The sequence below is a fragment of the Pipistrellus kuhlii genome, unplaced genomic scaffold (genome assembly GCF_014108245.1).
Source record: "Pipistrellus kuhlii isolate mPipKuh1 unplaced genomic scaffold, mPipKuh1.p scaffold_m20_p_5, whole genome shotgun sequence".
NCBI lineage: Eukaryota > Metazoa > Chordata > Mammalia > Chiroptera > Vespertilionidae > Pipistrellus > Pipistrellus kuhlii.
The window spans coordinates 35,728,681-35,747,421 of NW_023425551.1; the positions used below are offsets into that span (position 1 = coordinate 35,728,681).

General features: G+C 34.5%; 1 protein-coding gene across 7 annotated transcripts in view; it reads right to left on the minus strand.

The window, feature by feature from the left end:
- Positions 1–18,741, minus strand: part of GRIK2 (glutamate ionotropic receptor kainate type subunit 2) — a 534,217-nt gene that overhangs the window by 186,925 nt on the left and 328,551 nt on the right. For all 7 annotated transcript variants that reach the window (XM_036414148.2, XM_036414147.2, XM_045572768.1 and 4 more), the window contains 2 exons: positions 4,010–4,153; positions 579–686 (listed from right to left, as the gene is read on the minus strand). In XM_036414148.2, the coding sequence (XP_036270041.1) occupies positions 579–686; positions 4,010–4,153 (252 nt within the window). The remainder of the gene's footprint in view (positions 1–578; positions 687–4,009; positions 4,154–18,741) is intronic.

Sequence of the window (18,741 nt, forward strand, 5' to 3'; positions counted from 1 at the left end):
CCACCTCTGTCTTTTAGGTTATAATTTCATGTATCATACTAAGTTTTGAAGCTATTAAAAACATTTTATATGACATCTTTTGACACCCTTTTTCTCTAACATGCTTTAAATTGTTCTCAATACTTTATCTGTCTTCCTAGGATATTTGTGACATTTTCTTTCTAATGTTAATTTCTCCCAATTATTTTTTCTCCAGTATTTGATTTGTACCTTTATTATTGTCTCCTCTTACCTTTGTCATCTAGCTTCCACAATACTTAATAAAATCAACACAATTTCTGGGGGTTAAAATAATGCCTTCTGCCTCTACTAATCTCTCACTTCCCCTCTCAGAATTTTAAATTCATGGTTCTATACTAAAATTATTCTAAACTACAATATCTCCCCAAGCAATCCATGGGCCTCCAGGCTATTATCTCTTTAAACTCACATTGCATATACCATTGCATTGCCAATATCTTCACATGGTGTTACTGTATGCCTCAAATCTAGCATTGTAGTTCTATTTCCCACTTGTACTGTATGTTTGTGTGTTTCATTTAATAATTTAAAGTAAATAAACTGAATGCCTAAAGTACCTTTTCCAGCCCTTCTTCCTTGAGGCTGATCACATCCAAATCAAAATCTGTTCTTAAGCCATTGGTTTTATTGAAAGTTATTCTTCCTGTGAGACCTTCCCAATGTGCCTACAGAAAAAGAAACAAAAAAAATAGTAAATAAATAAGAGAAAACACTTTTCCAGAAAGAAAAAAAAAAAGGAAAACCTTTTCATTACTTCTCATAAACTTACATTGCTATGGAATTTTAAAAGAGAAAATCTCATTTAGCATAGTAAGAAAAATTTAGCCACTTATTATTATACTATTGTAGATGCCTGAAGCACAAAGATTAGTACAGAACGGGACTGCCTTACCCTGGCTGACAGCACAGCCTTTGTTCTTGCCTGGAGTCGCCTTTCTGCCTTCCTACACTTCCCAGAGGCCTGGAGCTGGTGGGGTGGTGAGAAATGCCTCTGGTGTTGCCATGGTGACAATGCAAGCTTCTGGTCCCCAGCCACTGGGCACCTGCATATGCAAATTAGCCCACCATCTTTGTTGGGTTAATTTGCATACCCACCCCTGATTGGCTGGTAGGCATCATGAAGATACAGTCAATTTGCATTTTCTCTTTTATTAGTGTAGATCACATGTGTCAAACACAAGGCCCGCGGGCCAAATCCGTCCCGCTAGGCCTTGCAATGTGGCCCACACCACGCTGTCATCACTGCACTCCGCTGCGTTTCCATCACAATGACAGTTTATGACTGTTCAGTAAACCGTTTGGCCCGCAATTTAGGCTGGATTTTAGATTTTGGTCCTTTCTCTGATTGAGTTCGACACCCCTAGTGTAGATAGTTAACAGTGAATATATCAGTGGAGATTATAATGGAATTACTGTTATAAAATAGCACTTCTAAATTCATACTAATGTGAAAATAAATTTACCATAATGAGAGAAACTGACTCTAGGAAAACCTATGTTATAGGACTTTGATTATGCACTTCCCCTTTAGAATAACTAACATTACTTTAATTTTCTTAAGTTATAAAGGGAAAATGTATGAAAATTAGTTCCTCTAGTAGGAGATTTCCATATAGAAAGAAGTATATGTAATAATCTATTTAATGTATTCATCCTTCAATGGTAAACAAATATCTGGGCTTTTAATATATACATATATAAGAAGTTTACCCATTCTTCTGGCTATTTTGTCCAAAATAGGTGTTTTCCATTATTTGTCCTTTGAAAATAACTTGAAAAAAGGTTATATATGAAAAATTTGAGTACTGTAACTATACTCACAACTATAACTGACTGGCCAGATTACTATGATCTCTAAACACATAACAATTTGGCCACTCTGTTTGTGTGTGTATGTGTGTATGTATGTATGTATGTATGTGCATGAATTCGTGCATTTGTGGGGTCTGGCCAACCTGGCCAGGGGGAGGGGACATGGGCAGTTGGCCAGCCTGCCTGCTGGTTCTACTCCTGGTTGAGGGGACAATTTGCATATTAGCTTTTTATTATATAGAATATACACTGAGTAGCCAGATTATTATGCATTTAGGGATCATAATAATCTGTCCACTTAGTGTAATGTTTAAAAGAATATAGATTAAGAACCAAAAGAAATAAAACCCAGTAGATCATGGAGAAATTTTCAATAAGGACTACAAATGGATGCTATCATTACTGCATCCCTTAGGATTCATGTGTTTCTTTGGTTCTTATGGATAGATATTCTAAAATAGTTTAAGATAATAAATCGTAAATAAATAGGAAAAAGCATAATGCATACATATATGCACATTGTAACATGCCATCAATAGGCTTAAACATGTATTAATTTGGTCTCTCATAAGGAAGAAAAATGTATTTTTAATCCAATTTCTTCCAAATAAAGTAATTTCAGATAATTAACAAAAATGCAAATTAGTATAAAAATAGACAAGGTGATCAAGAAGTACAAGAGTGAAAGTGTAGAATAGCAAAACCAATGTGGGATACAGACAGCACGAGAAAATTTACATCAGGTGAAACTGAACATCTAATAAAAATCAATCACAAATTCAATCTTGAACTTCCTAGAAACCAGAATAAAGAAAATGCGATGAATAAATATACAGGGCCCATGATTTAAAACATACCAACTCTCTTAGGCTAGGAGAAGAACAGCTTTCCCTGGTACTGAGACCTGAGAGAAATGTTTGCTTTGGTCCTCAGAAAGGGGACATTGTGTGATTTAGTGGACAAGGTCCTCGCTAACACTCTACAATAAACACAATAGTGAGTTTCATACAACTGCTTTTTATAGGGATGTTTGACACATGCCTCAATACTCAGGTGCTGCATTCAGAAAAGACTATTCTTCAACTAGCCACACCGGTGCACCAAGTCTGCAGCTCTCTGATACGGTTTTAAACCTGAAGTAAATGTGAAGGTGGAACAATAAATGAAAAGCAGGTTCTACAGGGAGTATCATGTCACCTATCTGAAACTCCTATAAGAATTACACAAGGAGAGTTTAAGGATATTCTTTTCCAAAGATCCGGAGACTTTTTAATTATGATCCTGTTTGCACTTTTACTTTCATAAAGAATAATTAATTATATGATGATCTGATGATTTTCTGTAAGCCATTAATGAAAAACCTAATATGATAATAATACCTATGATTTTTCATAGCAAAGATTAAATAAACTTTCATTGTTAAACTTTCATCTAAATATTCCTGTTTTAATCAAATGAAAAGTATCTTAAGCTGACAAAGAAATTTCCTTCACAATAGGGAGAATAGAAAAAAGATGTGTGTCTGTGTGTTTGTATGATTTTTAAGAATTTTCCTTTTCTTTCTCAGTGTGTACATAGTCTATTACTACAACAGATGTAGTAAGGAATAATATATGGCCATAAGAATGGTTGTATTATGCAATATAAATTTTGCACTTTTATAAATATATATTATGTTTTATGTTAATTCTTAATTAAAATAACTAGTCATATTAACTGAGAACCACAGAACTAAATAATAGTTCTTTAAGATTTACAATGTGGGTATAACTAAGTGTAGTGTAAATGGCATGCATGTGAAATATTCATTACATTGTTATTTTGCCTAAAACATAAGCATAATTTAAACATTTATACCTCCACATAAATAAAAAATAACACATATAAAGATTCAGAAAGGTGAAACTCACAATATGCCATAAATCATAGGTACAGATTTTTATCTGTTTGCACAAGTATAGACTTTTTGAAGGATGTCCATTAATTTGTTAAGCAATTTTTCCCTTTTGTTTCATATCATTAAGTAAAAAGTGTTAATTTTGCTTCTATTGTGAAGAAAGAAAGTTTAATTTAAAAGATAAAAGTAAAATGTCATCCGTTAAGAAAACTGCCAAAAGCTCGATGCCTTCAGCCTGAAGATAAAGGAGACAGGGGTGATGGGCTGCCCCTGACATACCTCTTTAATGAGGCTCATGAAGCGGGTCCCGAAGCGCCAGGGTTTGTGTCGATTACACTGCAAGGAGCTGACTGTCATCTGCGGAAACTGCTGGACGCCCACAGACACCACGTGCACCGCGTCATACATCAGAGCAGCATCGGTCTGAAAGCCAAGAAGAAAGGAAACGTGGAGTCAATAACACAAGTGAAACCCATGGAGTTGGTTTGGGACTGAAGAAAAGGAGGAGATGAGAGAAATAGATGCCCAGAAGTGCATGGTATCTTGACATGCTCTGGTTATCTTAAATAAGATATTATGATCAAATTACTACATCAGCTCCATTAGAATATTTGACAACCATCTTTTTTCCTAATGTGATAACCTAATTTCATGTTGTCCTACTATATCTGTTAAAGAAATGTCTGAAGACATTCATTACTTCATGTTTGTATCTTATTGTCTCACTACACCTACAGACACACACATACTGAATGCAATTGTTAAAGTTTTGAATGGCTACACAGATTACATGTTTTACATAAAAATTAATAAGTAAACAATTTTCTTGTGTAGGACAAACAAAATATGGTAGGAGATTCGCCTAAAAATATAAAAATATAAACCCTGATCTCTTCTTTAATCAACTTTTCAAAGGTTCAATCTCAGAAATGATGCTACAGTTTTGAATTTCAATCCATGTATTAATCCCTTTTCAAGAAACTAAGCTTAATCCCCTCCACTGTTTTCTTTTCCCAAAATTTCCATATGAATGGAAGTTCATTTTGGCTTCTCAAGTAAAAGGAACATGAATTCTACCATGTTTGCACCTGCTCCAATGACTGACCACTTTAGAAGTTGATGATAAAAAAAAAAAAATAAGGTGTTTATAAGTCATAACAAACTAGAGTATCATCGACTGTCAATGCTGTGTGAAGTGGACCCTCACATTGTGTTTAATGGATCTAAGCCAGGTTCACTACCTACAGCAGAGGGCCATACTGACAGTGCTGGTAGCAATGAACTTTGGGCCATCTGCTTGGCATGCCTGGGAATAACAGCACATATTTCCTCTTCTCATTCACACAATTAGTGAGCTGTGAAATGAATTCCAAAATGAATAGGAACCCTGCAGTTTATAGCGCTCTCCACAATACAATACAAAAATGAGTACACAGGGTACCTTTCATGCAAATGGATCCTAAGGAGCTCTACCACATAAAATGGAAGGCAGCTAAAGAGCACAATGCAACGACAGACCATGATAATAATACTATTTTGTAGTTCATAAATCTCTGGAGAATAGAGCTCCAATTCATAACCTTTATTTTGTAGGTATCAGCTGACTGTTTTCACATATTCTGAGGGCTATATAGTGACAACTGGACTAGTGGGATTGATGGGATTGAGCCTGAGGTTTAGACTGATATTTGTCTTTGGCCTGAGTTAACAATCAGAGGATATATTTCATATGCCACACAGGTGGCCATAAAAATAGTCACTAAGATATAAAAGACGCACTTGAAGCAAAATAAAATTAATTTTAAAACATCACTATTAAAAAGTATAGAAAAAAGAACTCTGTCAGACACAACTAAATGAAAGAAAAAGGGCATTTTGCAATATGCACCACAAGGTAGCATTTAAAAAATCCATGTTCTTTAACTCATTAATTACCCTAAGAAAATCAAAGATAAGAACAAAAGCTACCTATAATATTTATTTTTAACAACAGATAAAAATGGAAACATGCTGCATGTTCAAAATAAAACTAATATCACAATGATATTTTATATAACCATTAAAAATCATGTTTTGAAAAATAATCAATTAGATTGAAAATCAGAAGTGATAATCACTTGAGTGTAAAAATAGATAGTACACAACTATATTTCCATCATTAACCATTACATACATCTTTATAATACTTGACATGGATATTTAATTTATTTAATTCTCACAATAGTGACTTAATAAAAATACCACTGCTGCTCCATTTTACAAGTGACAAAACCAAGGTTGAGAGAAGTTAACTAACCAAAGTCACACAGTTGAAATAATATTCCTATTATCCTGACATGAGTTACTGACTTATTGCCTAATCTAAATTTATAACAATAGGGGGGAAAATTGCCTAATTCAGAGTTTAAAAATCATTTTGGGGTTATAGTTTCATTGTCTAGATCAGAGGACACACTAGTTGATAATCTATTTGAGATTTGTGATTTTAAGTCTAATTATATAAGAAATAAAATATTGACTAATCTACAGGGGGACAAACATATGTTAATAGTTATTTATATGAAAAAAAAATAATGCAAGAATAAACTGTTTCACATATACACAATGTAAACCTACTTTTTCCAACTATTGTATAAGAAAAGACCTAAATTATTTTTAAATAGTGAAAAAGTTATTGATCAAATTACTTATCAAATTACCAGTCTAAAAATATGTTGATGTATGATAAAGCAAGAACTATTTCCTAAGAACTATATCTTTTGAAACCGTTCTTTATGTACTTTCATCAGTTTAGGGTGCTTTTTTTTTTTCATCCTACTTTTAGACCAGTTTTATGTGACAATATAGGTTTACTTTCCATTTAAATTTGATATCCTGTCAGACTTACCTTTACTTTCTTCTTTGTAAAACTAGAAATATGCAAATCCTTCCACCTTTCTTTTAAGTTTTATTTTGTGGTTTAAAGTACTGCGTATAGTATTACATATGTCTCCTTTTTCCTCCATTGACCTTCCTCAGGCCAACCTACCCCACCTTCACATGCCCTCACCCCCCTTGCGTCTATGTCCATTAGTTATGCTTATATGCATGCATACAAATCCTCTAAATTCCACCCCAAATCCATCCCCTTGCCTTCCCTCTGAGGTTTGACAGTCTGTTCGATGCTTCTTTGTTTCTGTATCTATTTGTGTTCATCAGTTTATCCTATTCATTGTATTCCACAAAGGAGTGAGAGCATGTGATATTTATCTTTCTCTAACTGGCTTATTTCACTTAGCATGAAAAGTTGTAAGAAATTAGTGGTTTCTAAAATGTTTTATTATTTTCACAATAATGTGTATGCTTTAAAATTTATATTAGTAATATTATTAATTAACATCTGTTTATTATTTACTATGTGTGAGGTATTCTCCTTAAACCATGTCCTTTACTTCTCATAACCATTGTCCAGTTGGAAATCCACTGAATTTATATCTAGTCGGAAACCAAGGCAGAAAACACTTAAGTAGCTGGCCTAAGATCATGTCATATAGGGGCATCTGAATTTGAATCCAAACAATCTATGCAGAGTTCACATCCTGCCCTCTAGATATTTGCTCAGTGCTCTACATTTAATAAAACAAAATAATACAAATAATTTTTGAAGTTATAAAATATAATAAATATTAATAAGTACTTGAATGCAATAATATGTATAATTTCTTATAAGCAAGAAATATTCACATCATAAACATGTACTGCAAAGTAAGGAAAGATATAGATTGTGGAGAATTGATAAATATAAATTCACAGACACAGAGAGAAATACATGAATGTCTGGTATTGGGACAATAATAGATTAGTTAGGAAGTTAGTAATGTTAACCAGGAACAAACTGATAAAAGAAATAGATTTCCTCTATTCGGTTGCTGTTCAGAAGATTTTCCAAAGGGCAGAGCATTTTTCAGGATCAGGCTTAAAGGGCCTCTCTTACTATCAGTTCTAAATGATAGAGATTGATAAAGCTGTTCTTTGTAAATCTTCCACTCTTATATTGACTCTAAAATCCCTTGCCTGACTCTTTTCTCAATGAAAAAAAAAGAAGAGAAAAGAAGAGGAAACATATAGGTTAATTACTTTGTCATCATTTTTATATTACCATTAAGTTACTTTGCATGCTTCCTCTATATCAGCATTTTTCAACCGCTGTTCCGCGGCACACTAGTGTGCCGCGAGATGTTGCCTGGTGTGCCGTAGGTGCAAACAAGACAAGAATTTTATAATTTTTCACTATTTTGTTTACTTAATATTTCATAATAAAGTAATTATAAAATACTTTCTTTGTGTTTATTTGATTCCTATTCAAGAGAATTACTTTATATATAGTCAATATAGGCACAGAGTTAAATTTTTTAACATTTTCTAACGGTGGTGTGCCTCGTGATTTTTTTCATGAAACAAGTGTGCCTTTGCCCAAAAAAGGTTGAAAAACACTGCTCTATATCACACAACCATGTTATTTTATTTTACATGCATTCTCAAAAAGACCATAGGGTTTAGAAACTTGGCAAGGTTAAAGTAATTCTCTCAAAATATTATATCACCTTGAGAAACAAGACTCAGAAAACAAGAGTCAAGCCAAGTTTAGCTCTTAGAACTACACTCCAAACTTTCATAACAAGACTCTGGCAGAAATAATACTCAGAAACAAGACTTAGAAACAAGAATCAGGCAAGGCCTAATTCTTAGAACCTCCGTCCTCACTATTGTAATTGACTGCCTCCCTAAGCCATATTCCCACTGAAACTGTGAAAAACAGAGGAGGGAAAAGTGATGGCAGCAGGGCTCGTATTATCAGAGGCTCTGCTGAATATGAAACAATTATGCCCTAAAGTCCCACGGAGAGAAAATATGTCCCTGAGCTGATATTCAAATAAAAATTCATTTGGTTCCCAAGTCAGATTTTTGTTTCTTTCTACATCATAGCTATCTCTAAAGAAAGTTTCAAGGTTAAGCATAATTGCAATTTAACCAATTAAATTAATATGAAAAATGTGTACAATTTGGCTATTAAAAATTCATATGAGGGGGTGAGATAAAGTTGTAGTCATTCATATCCGAAACTACAAAGACAAAAGCTAAGCAGAGGAAAAAATCTCAGCAGTGAAGACAAAACAATCTGTCCTATTTTCTCTCTTTCAAGGATAATTACTCATTTATACATAAATAGATCATACTTATTGGAAAGCTAGAATATTTGTTCACCCTGGGAATACAGCCCAGAAGACAGTGCGATTAGACAGATACAGACAGAGCAACGTGCAGGCCTCCGTGCTTCAAAGCTGGGTCAAGCATCTATCGATAGCAATTGGAACCCCCTAGAGAGCCTACCTCCGACTACATTGGAGTTGGAACTTTATTTTTCTTCCTAAAATAATTTCATTAACCTAAAAAGAATGTCTCTCAGTCAAAATCTGTTTTTTCAAACCTTTAAAATTGTGCACTATAGTCCTACACATTTCAGTAAATCTGTAGTGATCTTTCTAATGGTAGCTTACAAGATCGTGAAAAGTGTCTCTCCATACATTTTAATAATGCATTAACCATCTCACTGATGTACTGGTGTGTTTATCTTATCCCTCATCTAATTGCTTTTAGGCACAGAGTGTGTAACTGGGATGCAGGTGGGAGAATGACAAATGCTAATATCCATGGCTGAGCAATTGCCACAGAAATTGGTTTAGTCCTCCAGTGCCATTTTCATCTATCTCAGATAAGACTTTAAAGTATTGAAAGAACAGTGATATACTCTTACATTTCTTTTAAGCACACTACAAATTTTTAAATAATTGAAGAATCAGAGAAATTTGATGCTCTCAAAAGTTTCAAATGATCAAATGACTATTGTGAAATATTTTTTTTTGTATGTATAACTAAAGCATTTCCTAATATGTAGAAGCAGGAATAATAATGGATGCTGTGAATAGTTAAAATACTTCTACCCTGTTTCCCCGAAAATAAGACAGTGTCTTATATTAACTTTTTCTCCCAAAGTTGCGCTAGGTCTTATTTTCAGGGGATGTCTTATCTTTCCATGCGCTAGGTTTTATTTTCGGAGGATGTCTTATTTTCGGGGAAACACGGTATGTACTTAGATTTTATTTACAGAAGAGTCTGGTACTAAGCACTAATTACCAACTATGTACCTGTTGCATGCACATGTTATTTCTGTTTCTGACCATTAAACATCTTTTTTTTGTGAAGTTCTGTGACAGATGTTCTAGGAGTTACAAAAAATAAAACCGCTTATATCTGCATTAAGAATGAGGCAAAAATTAGATATGAACAATCCTGAATTACTACAATCATAGAAGGGGACAATGGGACATAAAATCTCTCAGATACACTAAAAACTTCTCCCAGCAAAAAGCTTTCAAAATTATTTTTCTTTCCAAGGAGGAGATATTCTTCTGGAATGTTCTATCCCTTGGGAAGCATGGCTTTGGGGCTCCTACTGGATTTGACTGGGGGAACTTCAAACATTGCCTCTTCAATTTTATTTTCTCTATTATGATACACAGAGTTCCATATATGACAATGCCATCCTCCTAAAGCACTTTGTGCATGTTTAGATTCCTACCTGGGCTCCAAACACCCACAATGTTGTATGTAATACTTTACATGTAAATGTAACCACTCTTAAAAGTGTTGTGATTTTTGTTCATATCTTGATTGTAACGATGGCTTCATTGGTGTATATGTATGTCAAACTTATAAAAGTGTATAATTTAAATTTGAGAAGTTATAGTATATCAATTTTACTCCAGTACAGCTATCAAAAAGGTAAAAAAAAAAAAAAAAAAAAAAAAAAAAAAGTAATTCTTCACTTTTCTGGAAAGATAGTTTATAGATTTCATTTTATTCTAGAAATATCCCAAACCAACCATAGTTAATATGTATCTTCTTTATTCATTGCACATTCTAGTTTTAATAAAACTGTTTATGCTATATCATGCTTATAGCATTTTTTCGGATAACCATACCTTTTTTTGTAATACTCCGCATGATATTCTATACATTGCCTTACCTATAGTAACAATATAAAAGCATTTTTTCCCAATAAACTGATTGATTCAACCAAAAAGTTCATTTAAACTGTAAAAGAAATGGGTATTATGGAGTTCTGAATAACAGTCACACTTGGCCATTTAGTTAGAATATATTACCTCCCAGAGGTACAGTGAACCAAATCTGCCAGCAATTCAGACCTGGGAGGAATGTGAGTACAGCCTCTGTCCCGTTTCTAAATGAATTTATAGTAACAGCTCTGTGAACACATTTATCTTTTCATTAAATAAGTGTGGGCAGGTCCCCTTTGAGATCTGAATGCTAGCTGGCAGGTGGCAGATCCATTCTGAAACCCTTATCTAAGATTTTGCTCACTTCTGATTCCCATCTGAATTCAGTGCACAGCACAAAGAGAACAGTCTAATAAATAGAATTTAAGTGTACAAATGCTGCCTCTTTCATTGATTTGATCTTTATCCAAAACAAATAATCAAAAAATGTGAATCCCCTATTGCCTTGTTTCCCCATTTCTTAGTTGGAAATTAAAAATTGTGATCTGGCATAACACTTCCATTTTGGAAAGCCCTCTTTTAAAAAAGCAGACAATTTCAGGAGAAAAACAAAAACATCTATTGATTCTTTGATTTGAAGATGCAGATATTAAGGGTGGTGGGGAAAGAAGGGTGCATTCTGACCCCTGAATCTTCCTTGTAGCGTCAGCACAAGCCTAAATGAGATGGAGATCAGCCTCCTTCTAAGCAAGAGTAAGGGCCACACGTGGAAGGCAAGCTGGTGCTCACTCATTCAGCTGGCACGCTGCACTCAGCACTCTGCCCGGCACAGAGCAGGTGCTAACAGAACAGAGGGACTGAGGAAGAAATGTCCTCAGACCCAGTCGGGAGCTAATTGTCAGAGACAATTCTCCCAGTTACACTGCAGCTGCCATTAGGCTTTCTCTTTGTGCTATGCTGAAATGGAGTTCTTTGCTGGCAGCTGCATGGGGTGCACAGAATACATGAGATAATACTTTAAAGCAGTTTGCACAATCCCTGGCACATGGTGCATAGGCAGGTGTTTGATGATGATGATGATGATGGTGGTGATGATGACCAGAAGATCAGTAATCTCTTCAGCATGGATACTATCCAAAAGAAGGAATCTATTTAAGAAGTATAATGTTTCAACCTTTCTACACCCACTGTTAGCCTAAATGAAGGACAGGCCTCATGCTGTTCAAAAGCAGACCACAGTCTGGAAAGAGAGGAGCAGGAAGGAAATTATCTTACAACAACCTGATTCTTATAAAATGTGGTATGTACACGATACCACAATTCAGAGCTCAAAAAAATTACTGAGTACACAAGCATTATGTGACACATATATAGGATTAAAGAACAAATATAAATGACAAAAACAGTACAGTGTCTTGCATTTGACCAAACAAAGAGCTGCTGTTGGACAGATCATCGCATAGCAGCCATGTACAACTGAACAAAACTACCTCATACTTTCGTCTAGTTTTCAATTTCTTTATATGTAAGAGGATGGGCTAGAACCCAGTGGGTTTTAAAGTTGTATTAAATTGTATTCTAGAAAAGTAGCATTTCATTTTTACTTTATTTTGGCTTTTGTAATATAATTTCTCTATCTTCACCCCCATAGTTCTTTATGCTTTGTGTGCTTTATAACAAACTTTGTATCAGCATTTCATATAAATTAATAAATAATGAAAATCAAAAGTTACTTTGGTCAACCATTGTGCTATTAGTCTAGGCAATACTTTTATTACATTTCCTTTATTTTAAATTCACTGTTAAATTTCTCACCTATATGAAAACCCACCTCAGCCTCCTGATACTCTGCAGAGAAAAACTAAAACTCTTTTTCTCTCCTCTCAAAAGCCATTCACTAATACCCCAATATTTTTTTCTTCTTTTATGTCTTCTTGCACAGTCAGAACACAGACATCCCTATATGTTAGGTTTTGAACTAACCAGCGAGCTTTCTATGTTGCCAATTAGTTGAATAGAAGGAGACTCCAGAAACTTTAAGATGGAAAAATTTTAAAGAAATAAGAATTTTTGTACCTACCTGTATGGATCCAGTACCTACGTACCCACGAGGACTAAAGTGGATAAGAGCTTAAAATGAATATTTAAAAAGAAGAAGAAGGGAAATAATAGAATGGGTTCAGCCTCAGAGTCAAATTGATGAGTTAGAAAGAAATTCAAGTTCAGCAACGCTCTGAAGATCACGTGCAGGAGACATCATGAGATGACAGTGCTGCCGGGATTCAGCAAAGAAAGAGCCTGGGCCAGGATTAATGCTGTGCATAATTCATGTATTCATTTGTTTGGTGTTCCTTAGAATTTGTGGATTTGAATACATGCCTATATCTCTTCAAACTTATGCTCTCTGGCTTAAGCTAAAAGTTAGCACACACACACCCCCACCCTACACCCCCAAAAAATAGTTAACTTATTTCAAACAACAACTAGCAAAATATACTCTAAAATGTGGCCGATGCTAATTTTGACAGAAGAATTGGTTCTTTATGTTTACACTTGTGGCCCACTGCACAAAGAGATTTGGCAGTAGGTCTTCCTTTCCTTGGCTTCCAGCACCAGTTTTCCCTCAGCACCCAGGACCCAGGCCTTCGCTCTGCTCAGAGTCTGCCATCTTCATCTTCACTGCAGACATTGTCTTTACTGCTGCACTCTGCTCCTGTAGATCCCTTCCTTCTTACCCACCGCAGCCCTCCCTCTTATAGCAGGTGTCCTGCCCTACCTGGCCACTCTGTGTCTGGAGCAGCTGGGCAGCTGCCCTCTTTGGCCGTCTAATTTGCATACTCACTCTGATTGGCTGTGGGTCTAGTGGAGGTACATATTTGTCTATTATTAGGTAAGATTTTACAATTTTGAACTTTCTACCTCCCAAGAGCTTTTGCCAGATACCACATTCCTTATCAACACTCAACAAGATAATTTTACAAACAGCAGGATTTCCCTGTAAGCTTTTAGAGCTTTATAAGGTAAGAAATTCAGTCCATGGAGTTTTAATGTTGCAATTGTGAAAGCTTTAGAAGATAACTATTTTGCACTCTTTCCAAGAATTATATGTATTTCCCACAAATATTTTCCATATAATTTTCTTTCTTTCCTACATATATCTTAAAAATGAACCATTTCCAAGCAGAAAATCCTATTTGTTTTGACTGTCACACTTACTAAACTCCTTTAAATATTTATATACAAACTCAAGATGTTTAAATGTTTCTTAAACACCATGTAGAGAAACTTTGTTTTTTACATATAAATGATTAAGGGACAGCTGTGAAGCAGGTTAAAAAAAATGCCAACAGGTTTTCAATTAAAAGTTTCATTTAACTAATGTAATTATTCTTACCTAATTAAATTTTTCCCACTAAGATCAGTCCACTGAGATACCTCATTCTCTTTTAAAATGTACCATGAAGCTCTTACTAATGTCCATGGACCACACTGTATTGATGGGATTGTTAATGAACTCTCTAGCAACAACACACTAGCCTCAATAATTTAGATCCTGTTAAATCTTGTCTGCTTTGTACTACATTTGGAACTGCTATTGATCTAGAGAAGAGTCAATATCAAGGGGAAGTATTATTTGCACTTCCTGCTGGTCTCCAATACATCTAACTATCTTGATAGTTGGAGCTCAAATTAGCATCTTACACTTAAAAACTTGTATTAATCAATATTGTTTATATTTACTCTTTTTAATATGATATGTGAAAATACATTTTTATGTTGTTGACAAACTGAGTTTTTCTAATTTGAGATCCAGGAGTATGCACACTAAAAATAAACATCACAAATTTGAGTTCATGAGTTCAAATGTTCATGTAAATACTAATTCCAAATGCCTGTAGTCATTGAGACTTTATATAAAATTTACCCAAACAAAACAAATTAAATTATAGTAAAGATCTAATTTAAGCATGATTTTAAAAAAATGTAGAAATTAATACAGACATTTCTGGGAAAATAAAACTGTAGTTATGCAAACATACTATTAATATATAACCTTTATGACTTTACATGTTGTTATTGTACTTATTTATTTATATTTTATATATTTCTGACTCTATTAAAAACTATAATAGTAACTTGTTTCAGAAAGGTGAGAAAGTAAAATTTTCATGGAAAGCTAACAGGGCTTATAGTTTTAGCTTTGTAACCTATTTGTCACATAAAAATTATCTTTCTTAACATCATTGTCTTCATCCATATATCATCTATATCTATATTTATATCTATATTTATATCTATATTTATATCTATATTTATATCTATATCTACATCTATATCTATATCTATATCTATATCTATATCTAATCTATATCTATATCTATATCTATATCTATCTATCTATGTAAAAGCCTAATCGACCATCAAACCATCAGACCATCTGACCTGCAGCAATGATGCTCACTGACTATCAGTGCAGAACTGTGGTGACTTGGCAGCAGTGGTTCTCAGGTGACGCACCCAGAACCAGAGAGGAGGGAGCCAGATTCCAAGATGTGTCACCTGAGAAGCGCCCTCTTGCAATCTGGGACCCCTCAGGGGATGTTAGAGCTGGTTTTGGCCTGATCCGACTGAGGGACACACCAGTGCAAATGTCCATCACACCGGGCCGCTAGTATTAAGATAATACATAGGATAGCAATGTACCTTCCAGAATTGTAAGGATCAAGTTAAATAAGTTTACAAATGTGTGAACTGAACTAAAGATTTTAAAATATATCTAAATTATGAAGCAGTGGAACTGGCAATCTCAACTATGTTAGCTACTGATAATATCCATTTATATGTTATCTCCCTATCTGTTTAATGTGTATACAAGTAATATTAAAAACTGGGCTAAACTCAGAGGAAGAATAATGAATACTGGTGGAAGAAATACCAATGACTTAGATATACAGATGACAACTTCTTACTAGCAGAAAGTAACAATGATTTGGAATGAATTCTATTGAAAGTAAAAGAATGGAGTGCTAAAGCAGGACTGCATTTGAACATCAAGAAGACAAAAATCATGACTCCAGAAAAATATACAACTTTAGCATAGACAGTGAAGACATTGAAATTGTTAAAGATTTTATTGACCTTGGAAGAACAGCAATAGAAAAAGTAGGAAATATCACCAAGAGCAAGAAGTGTTTATTAAAGACTAAGGCTAAGACCATCCGCATCCTCACATTTCCAACTACTATGTCCAGAAGTGGAAGTTGGACAGTGAAGAAGGCTAATTAGAAATTAACTTGATTCATTTGAAATATGGTATTAGAGGAAAACTCTACAGATACCCTGGACTGCTAGAAAGATGAACAAGTGGGTCCTATATCACATTAAGCCTGAAACTTCCCTGGAAGCAAAATGACAAAACTGAAGTTGTCCTACTTCAGACACCATAAGAAGGCAGGGAAAAATTAACAATACTGAGAAAAATTAAAGGCAGTAGAAAAAGAGGAAGACAAAACATTAGATGGATTAATTCTATTAAAAGGAAGCGATAGGCAAGACTCTAAGAACTGAATAGGGCCCGGCTTGTGTGGCTCAGCAGTTGAGCATCCATTTTTACGCCAGGAGATCCAAGTTTGATTCCCAGTTAGTCAGGGCACATGCCTGGGTTGTGGCTTGGTCCCCAGTAGTTGGTGTGCACAGGAGACAGCTGATCAATAATTTTCATCATTGGTGTTTCTACCTCTCCTCTCCCTTCCATCTGAAATATACATATTTTAAAGTACTAAGCAGACCTGTGTTAAAACCAGAACACTGAGGCCATTACTCATTTTAGGGTCACCAGGAGTCAAAGCTAACTCAATGGTATGTAACACACAGATGTCTTTGAGTAAAAATATTTACATTGATTTTCATATTCATATTTTAAAGTATACCTTAGATTCCTAACTTGAAGACCATCTCTTCACTATTTTAATTAACATGATTATTTCCTACTACAGATTAACACAATTATTTCCTACTACAGGCCCGATGCACAAAATTCATGCACAGGGTGTTGGGGATGTCCCTCAGTCAGGCCTGACTCTCTCTAATCTGGGACATCCCTCTCACAATCTGGGTCCGCTGGCTCTAACCACTCACCTGCCTGCATGCCTGATTGCCCCTAATAGCTTCTGCCTGCCAACTGATCACCCTCTAACTGCTCCCCCGCCAGCCTGATTGATGCCTAACTGCTCCCCTGCCAGCCTGATGGCCCCCAACTGCCCTCTCTTGGCATGACCCACCTCCTCTGTGCCAAGCAGCCACCAGGCCCTGCCTCTGCTTTGCATGCAGCCATCTTTTATGGCCATCTTTTGATGACTTGAGGATGTGATGACACCTAGGCTATTAATATAGATTTTGAAGATATGTTGATTTAACTAATTACATTTTTACAGCCATGAGAAAATGCCTTTGCTTGCCCATTTGTAAGTCTCTTCAATTTCTCTTTTCCTGTATGAACATACACATACCAATTGTGGTTATTGTTTTTCATTTGTCTCTAGGCTCTTTATAGTTTAATTCACTCATTCAGCAATACTTATAGTTAATGTCATTATTGTGATATTGTGTTATTGACATCAAATACAATTAAGAACTTGGGTAATAATAATGAGATATCAAAGACAATTTATACTTTTGGAGTATTTATAGTAGGCAAGTTTGACTAACAAGTAAACCCTTAATTCTTTGCGGAAAAATATTCAATACAGTAGGAAAATTTTAAATAACTGCTAACATATTGTGAATTGGTTATTTAATTTATAAAAGCACAAAATAGGGCAACTGTGAGTTTACACAGCAGTACACATTATGCCTGCCAAAATCCATGGATCAAAATTTTGTCTGAGTCAACAGTACCCTTCCTACAGGTTCAGGGACAATCAGAATGTGAACTGAAGCAAAGAACTTTAATGGTACACTGCTGTGAACATTATTAGGAAGGAAATCATAGAGGACTCCAAAAGCAAATGCAAGCCAGTACCCTCTGAGGCCCCTTTAGTCAGTAGGTTAATAGACTGACATCAAAATTACAAATGGCTGATTTAGCTGTTCCAGTTAACTCCTGACATTTATACTTTTGAACTTTATACTTGATGAAACAAATTATAAATTACAAACTAATACAGACAATACTATCATTACAACAATATTTTTTTGCACTGAATCCTATGCCTCTTAAGAAATTCCAAGTAGACAAAGAGTAGGAGATGAGGGTGATGACACTTTACTCAGAAGAAAAAAATACTTTCAAAGTCTTTACCTTCTGGATTTAACAAATGAACAGCTACAGACAAAGTGAGAAGGAAGGGTAGTAGGTAGCAGGGATTCAGCTGAAAGCCAGAGAAATAGCAATTCCTCAGAGAAATTAGCAGCAAGAAGATGTTAGAAATGTCTTAATAAGCATAAAAAGAATGATCATTGGAACAAACAAAACTAAGTTTGTGAAATGATGAGGCAGTAAAGATAGAAATAACTTAAAATATCCTCTCTTTGTTAGTTGAAGCACATAAATTTGATAAATTTATAAGAAAAAGTTATTCAGGTTAAAAGACATTTAGAAGAAAGAAATTATAATATATCTACATGTTTACAATAATAATAGTATTATAGAAAAAATTGCTTTTCTTCTTTAGATTTCTAAATGGTATGGAAACAATACACTCTAAAGTAAAAAAAAATTTAAAGTTATTGTGTTTGGCACAAAAATAAACAAATAATGTATACTTTTACTCATGCTTGATATTTAGGAATTATAAGTATCCCGCCTATAAACAGAATTAATGGACAAAGAACCAATTAAATTTTCTAATTAAAAGTAGCAATTGCTTCTTCTCAATTCTAGATACTAGTCGATATTTAATTGAGCACCTTCTAATTTCCCTGAAGTTAAACTATGCAATTTTCTTATCGTAT